The following is a 6486-nucleotide window of genomic DNA, read 5'->3' on the forward strand; positions in this document are numbered from 1 at the left end:
ATAATAATTAAAAAGAAAAAAAAAAACACTCATTATTTGAAACAAAACAAAATGTTATATCATACAGATAAATTTTATCAAAAGTAAGTTATCATCTTATGTACCGTATATGTCAAAATTCACAAAATCATGAATATTTATTTATTTTTTATTTATTTGTTACAAGGACATTTATGTAAATTCGAAAGAGATATCGAATAGGTACACAAAAAAAGAAACTTTCCGCAACGCTCTCCTACTTGGAACCTACTCTTTGCTTTATTTTATTCGTCCTTTCTCAGTCACCTACCGGAGAGTTTAAACCACCGCCATCAGACATCTTCTCCATATATACCGCCCTCCACTACCCCTCCACCACACACTCTCTCCCTCTCTCTCTCTCTCTCTCTCTCTCTCTCTCTCTCTCTCTCTCTGCCTATACACATCTAGAGAGAGAAACACATAGTTTAACGACAAGAAGATGGGATCTGAGTTGACATACAGGCGGCACGAGCCTCAACCCACGTCGGATTCTTACTCGCCGAAGCCCAACAAGCCATGGCTCGCTGTCACTCGCCTTGTTCGTTACATGCTCCGGGAACAACGTCTTCTGTTTGTCCTCGTCGGCATTGCCATCGCCACCTTCGTCTTCGCGATCCTTCCTTCCTCCACCGATACCTCCACAGGCCGCATGACCGATGCCTACTCCGTCTCTGAATCGGTCCAAATGACAAACCCGAGACGACCCGTTCTTCATGCTGGAATCGAGTCGTTCAATATGGGCGGGAAGATTCCTTTAGGTCTGAAAAGAAAGGGGTTAAGGATTGTGGTGACGGGTGGTGCAGGTTTCGTCGGAAGTCATCTGGTTGATCGGTTGATTGCGAGGGGAGATAGCGTGATTGTTGTTGATAATTTCTTCACCGGGAATAAGGACAACGTAATGCATCATTTTGGGAACCCTAGATTTGAGCTAATTCGACACGATGTTGTTGAGCCCTTACTACTTGAAGTCGATCAGATTTATCATCTTGCTTGCCCTGCATCCCCTGTTCATTACAAATACAATCCCATCAAGACAATCATATCCTTAATTACTCTCATTCCGTCACCATTTAACTTCAAACTTTCATTTTATTATTACTAATTCTTTTGTAAATTCTCAATTTCCCTTTTGTGAATCCTTAATTCCAATTTCGTTCCTTCTCACAAAACGAACGTTGTGGGAACACTGAACATGCTAGGGTTAGCAAAGAGGATCGGAGCTCGCTTCTTGCTAACAAGCACCAGTGAGGTATACGGTGATCCTCTTCAACATCCTCAAGTCGAAACTTACTGGGGCAACGTCAATCCTATCGGTCAGTTCTTTCTTCTTCTTCTTGTGGATGAAATCTGGTAGATTACCAATCACCATAAGTAATTGCAATTAGATCAATCAGGGATTTGAATGGTCAATGTTTACATCACCATTTGCGGTTCTCTGATTGGTTTCTGAACTTGCTGTGTGAAATTGTGATGTTAATTTGGTAAATTTGGGGGATCTGAGGGGCAAAATGGGGAAGAATGTATAAATATGAGAAAGAAAAAACGAAGATCTGAGGATACATTGTTTGACAGGTGTTCGAAGCTGCTACGATGAAGGAAAACGTACTGCAGAAACGTTGACCATGGACTACCATAGAGGTGCAGGCGTCGAGGTTTGTTTTTTACTTTTTGAGATCTCTTTACCTAAATTTAAATATTGTGGTCCCACCATATTGTCAAAATATCAACTCTTTTAGGCCAGCAATCACAAAAAATATCGATTTTTGTGTGTGTGTGTGAAGAAAGACATTAATATTGGATGATAAACAATAATCAATAGTTTCATATTGGAATTAGTGTAAATCCCAAAGTGTTGTGATTTTTGTCATTTTGTAAAAGAACATCTACAAAAAAAAAAAAAAAAAAAAAAATACAATGTTTAAAAAGTCAAGCTTCTGTTGATGTGTCATAGTGGAACCTTTTATTTTATTTTTTTTGTTACAAGTCTAACAAATTGTCATTATCTTTTTCGGACTGTGCCAAAAGAATAAAAAAGCATTCTTTTTTTTGGTGGCAAGTTTTCAATGTAATTTAAGTACATAGTATTAATTTGTTTGGCCACAAGCTTTATCGAATTTAAAATTAATTTAGTATTAAACGAAAAATAAAAAATTAACATAGTGAAATGTAAATGCAAATTGTTACTATTGTTTCGAACTTGGCTTTGTGAAAATTGAAATGTACTATAGGTACGGATTGCGAGGATCTTCAATACATATGGTCCTCGGATGTGCATTGACGATGGACGTGTCGTTAGTAACTTTGTTGCTCAGGTAAATTAATTATTCTTCTATTTTTTGTAATATTTAATTATATTTATAAACAAACGATAATGATTAACGAATGATACAGGCGCTAAGGAAAGAACCACTCACTGTTTACGGAGATGGCAACCAAACAAGAAGTTTCCAATATGTTTCCGATTTGGTTAGTAATCGATTATGTTATTTTTTCTTCATATATCTCTATATGTCACACTTGTATTTAATATCACATATGACAATTGTCATCATGAAAAATCAACCTTGTAATGAATTTGTTGGAATTGGATCCGAAGGTTGAAGGTCTAATACGATTAATGGAAGGAGAACATGTCGGACCTTTTAATCTTGGAAACCCCGGTGAATTCACCATGCTCGAACTCGCCAAGGTATATACATTTATATATCCTTTAATTATTTCCACTTTTTCAAAATCGGGTAAAAATGTGTAATGCTTTTAACGATTGTTAAATGCATAATGCTTTGGTCCCACAATTTTTGTTTTTGTTTTTTATAAAATTTTGACAAGTTGTGATGGTCAACACAAACACAACAGGTGGTCCAGGAGACAATAGACTCGGAAGCGAAAATAGAGTTCAGGGCAAACACGGAAGATGATCCACACAAAAGAAAGCCGGATATTACTAAAGCTAAAGAGCTTTTGGGATGGAAGCCTAAGGTCTCTCTTCGCAAGGGTCTCCCTATGATGGTTTCTGACTTCAGGCAACGCATTTTTGGTGATCAAAAGCTGAAGGAGTCTGCGGCCACCACCACCACCACCACAGCATAGACAAGCTAGTTGGACTATGTTTTTGTGTAACTGTTTATTCCTAATATTGTATACTAGTTTTATTCATTACTTTTTTTTTTCTTTTCCGAATCAATGAATTTTACCTAACTTATACTTTCATTGTTATAATTTAAGAAATAGTATGTGCTTTGAAAAGAAAAAAAAGGATCGGCAAATATGCATTCTAAGACATGAGGTTGATTGTTAATAACTAGCTAAGTGTTGTGTAATATATGAGGTTGATTAAAAAAAGTTAAATATAAATTTGTAAACGTTAAGTATTTTTTAAAGTAAAATTTTTGAAATAAATATAAACAAAATGATGAATAAATAAGTAAACAAATCCATACTAATAAAAAAATTATCGGTGTATTTTAAATCGATGTAAACATCATTGGGATTTTTTGGATAAGATGGAGGAGTAGATGTCTTGAATTCTATAATCAAACTGTGAAACTGATGTGTGTTATGAGTTAAAAAAACGATTTTATCCTTAAAATTAAGATTTAGAATATGTAAAGAAAAAATAAACATATTTATTGCAATTTAATATTCCATTTATTAAATTTAATACATTACATATATAAATAAATAGAGAAGTTATATTTAGAACGTAAAAAAGTTGAGAGCGCACCAATCATTTTCGAAGGGACAATATATGAATTTTACAATTGCATTAATAATATAATCAACTTTATTAAAGGATAGTTCCCTATAATGTTGCAATCATTTATTTCAATTTTTTTTTTAAAATTATGTTTTTTTTGTTAAAATAAAACAATTAAATTGAAAGAACTGTTTTCTAAAATATGAGATTAAATTGAAAGAATTGTTTTCTAAAATATGAGATTTAATTGATGGATCATAATATTGACTTTTAAATAAAAATATATTTTAATTGATTTTTTATTATTGGAGTATAAAAGTAATTTTATCAACTTTCTATCAAAATAAAAAGAAAATGATCATTTTTTCTTGTATCATAAATGAATAAAAATATACTATTAAATAATACATGGATGATTATAATATGATTAAAGTTATTCATTTATATTAATACGTCTATATTCATACGTGATTTAATCACTTCAAAACACATTTCATAAACATACTTTTATTCGTAAGCAAATAATATCTAAAAATTTACAATATATTTTTTTATAATCATAAATGAATACAACACAAACAAAAAGTTGAATACAATAATAAGAGGGTGTTTAAGATTGCTTTTTAACATCAAAAAGTACTTTTTATAGAATGATTTTTTGGAAAAGAATTTATTTAAAATGTGTTTAGATTAGCAAAATAATTTTTAGTGTAACTTTTACATGTAAAGTCACAAAAAATCAGTTTTTTATGATTTTTTGATACCCTTCTTTTCCTTTATACAAAAATCAAGTTTTTGGCGTAACTTTTACATGTAATATCTAAAATTTAACAATGTATTTTCTTATAATCATAAATGAATACAACACAAACAAAAAGTTGAATACAACAATTAAGGGGTGTTTGTGAATGTTTTTGAACATCAAAAGTTTTTTTTGTAGAATGATTTTTTTGCAAAAGAAGTTATTTAAAATGTGTTTGGATTAGCAAAATAACTTTTGGTATAACTTTTACTCTATGCAGTTATCGCGGTCAAAATTTCGATAGCGGTCACAGGCCGCTATTTGAAATCGCGGTTTTCGCGGTGGTATAGCGGTGCTATAGCGGTTTTTTTAATATTATATTTAATTTAATATTTTTATATTATATTTAGAATTAATATCATAAAATCTAAAAAGTCTATATAGAATTAATATCATAAAACCTAAAAATTCATAGAAAAACATAACATAATATTCAAAATTCTAATATAGTAATATAGAAACTACGTAGTGTCAATTGTCAAAGTGTCAAATATAGTTTAATCGCATGGCACGGGTTCGGCTTCCGAGTCAACATCATCCAAAGCATTCACTTCTTCATCAAGATCGTTCCCCACATCTGTAATATCATCACCATCATCATCTCTATAACGCTCTCGTTTGCTCCTAATATTTGGTTGAGCGTCTACATTCGCTCCCATTGCTTCTTGCACATCTGACCAAAGAAGGTCATCACCACCATCCACAAAGTCTTGAAGCTCATCTTCCGTTGGTATTGTCCAATCATCATTCTCCTCAACATCTCGTAGCAAAATAGGATCCAAAGATTTGTTTTGTAAAGACATGAAGCGCTTTTGCAACCTTGTGTTGTATTGGATGAATACAAGTTCATTTAGTTTTTGTTGCAAAAGACAATTTCTTTTCTTAGAATGTAGCTGCAACAAAAGAATTAAAATATTTTAGTTAATATGTTAGAAGTTCCAATCTAGCTAATATCATTTCTAAATTATAATTATAAAAATACTTGTTAAAAATAAGTAAAAAAAACTTACATTGTCAAATGTACTCCAATTTCGTTCACAAGGTGAAGCACTACAAGTTTGACTAAGAACCGTGATAGCAAACTTTCGTAAGATAGGTGTATCTATCCCATAAGAACGCCACCATATATCTACATTTTACAACAAAAAAGTTCCTAAGTTAATAAAAATAAATAAATAAAAACTTTTGGTTACATTATAATTTTTATACTTACACGGTGCAACTTTTGTCATACTCCTTTTAGCAGCTGGGGATCCAAATTGTCCACTTAAATCAATGTAGAGATTCAATTCTTGTCTCAAAGTATCATTTTCATCTTCATCGGGAACAAGACGGTCAATAGCAACATAAAGTCCGGTCATAATCTGTTTATTAGCCTCATATTCCTTTGACTTATCTCCATGAAAAATTGCAGGATTAAGGAAACACCCAGCTGTACATTAAGTCATTCACTAAAACGTTAAAACCAAATAATTGCATACTATTTTAAATTAAATTAATAACTAATAAGTAAAAGATTTATACCTGCATGTAAGGGATGAAGAAGTTGGTCATTACATCTTGTTTGAATGATAGACAAAATTCTACCTACCAGTCTTTTTTTGTCATTATTCCCATCATTTAGATATTTGCTTATTTGATCTTGTGCTCGACTCATCGCATCATAGATGTACCCCATGCACGGTCTTTCTTCTGTGTCAACCAAACGAACAATATCCACCAATGGAGCATATATTTGGCAAGCTAAATATACACCATCCCAAAAATATTGCTTTGATACTATCTTCTCAACTCTCTTTCCAGGAACTTTCTTTGCAAAGTCACTTTTTCTCCATTGCTCGGATACAAACAAAACTTGGAGATGGTGTCGATTCTCATGGACACTCTGTAAGGTGTAAAATTGGGTAGCAAATCTAGTTACACAAGACCTGTGCAACTCTCTATTCTTTGTCAACTTTCTCATCAT

General features: G+C 32.2%; 2 protein-coding genes across 2 annotated transcripts; one reads left to right on the top strand and one right to left on the bottom strand.

Annotated features, from left to right (window-relative positions):
• The first annotated feature begins 262 nt into the window (after positions 1 to 262).
• On the top strand, positions 263 to 3231 carry LOC145010064 (UDP-glucuronic acid decarboxylase 2-like). Its single transcript, XM_078968653.1, has 7 exons — positions 263 to 1065; positions 1192 to 1334; positions 1594 to 1673; positions 2250 to 2333; positions 2413 to 2487; positions 2618 to 2710; positions 2878 to 3231. The coding sequence occupies exons 1-7, from the start codon at positions 461 to 463 to the stop codon at positions 3109 to 3111; spliced, it is 1314 nt and encodes a 437-aa protein (XP_078824779.1). The 5' UTR covers positions 263 to 460; the 3' UTR covers positions 3112 to 3231.
• A 1786-nt stretch (positions 3232 to 5017) lies between these two features.
• Positions 5018 to 6486, bottom strand: LOC145010688 (uncharacterized). The gene is made up of 4 exons (XM_078969195.1): positions 6045 to 6486; positions 5734 to 5952; positions 5531 to 5649; positions 5018 to 5413 (listed from the first exon to the last, which is right to left on the bottom strand). The coding sequence occupies exons 1-4, from the start codon at positions 6484 to 6486 to the stop codon at positions 5018 to 5020; spliced, it is 1176 nt and encodes a 391-aa protein (XP_078825321.1).

Source organism: Lactuca saligna, chromosome 8, assembly GCF_052625555.1.
Source record: "Lactuca saligna cultivar CGN05327 chromosome 8, ASM5262555v1, whole genome shotgun sequence".
Taxonomy (NCBI): domain Eukaryota; kingdom Viridiplantae; phylum Streptophyta; class Magnoliopsida; order Asterales; family Asteraceae; genus Lactuca; species Lactuca saligna.

Excerpts from the sequence above, each read along its gene's own strand:
- LOC145010064 (XM_078968653.1), top strand. The coding sequence starts at position 461 with ATGGGATCTGAGTTGACATACAGGCGGCACGAGCCTCAACCCACGTCG. Across the intron at positions 1,066-1,191 it reads CCCATCAAGACAATCATATC|GAACGTTGTGGGAACACTGA; the intron begins CTTAATTACTCT and ends TTCTCACAAAAC. Across the intron at positions 1,335-1,593 it reads GGGCAACGTCAATCCTATCG|GTGTTCGAAGCTGCTACGAT; the intron begins GTCAGTTCTTTC and ends ATTGTTTGACAG.
- LOC145010688 (XM_078969195.1), bottom strand. The coding sequence starts at position 6,486 with ATGATGAGAAAGTTGACAAAGAATAGAGAGTTGCACAGGTCTTGTGTA. Across the intron at positions 5,953-6,044 it reads TCTTCATCCCTTACATGCAG|CTGGGTGTTTCCTTAATCCT; the intron begins GTATAAATCTTT and ends CTTAATGTACAG. Across the intron at positions 5,414-5,530 it reads ATTGGAGTACATTTGACAAT|CTACATTCTAAGAAAAGAAA; the intron begins GTAAGTTTTTTT and ends CTTTTGTTGCAG.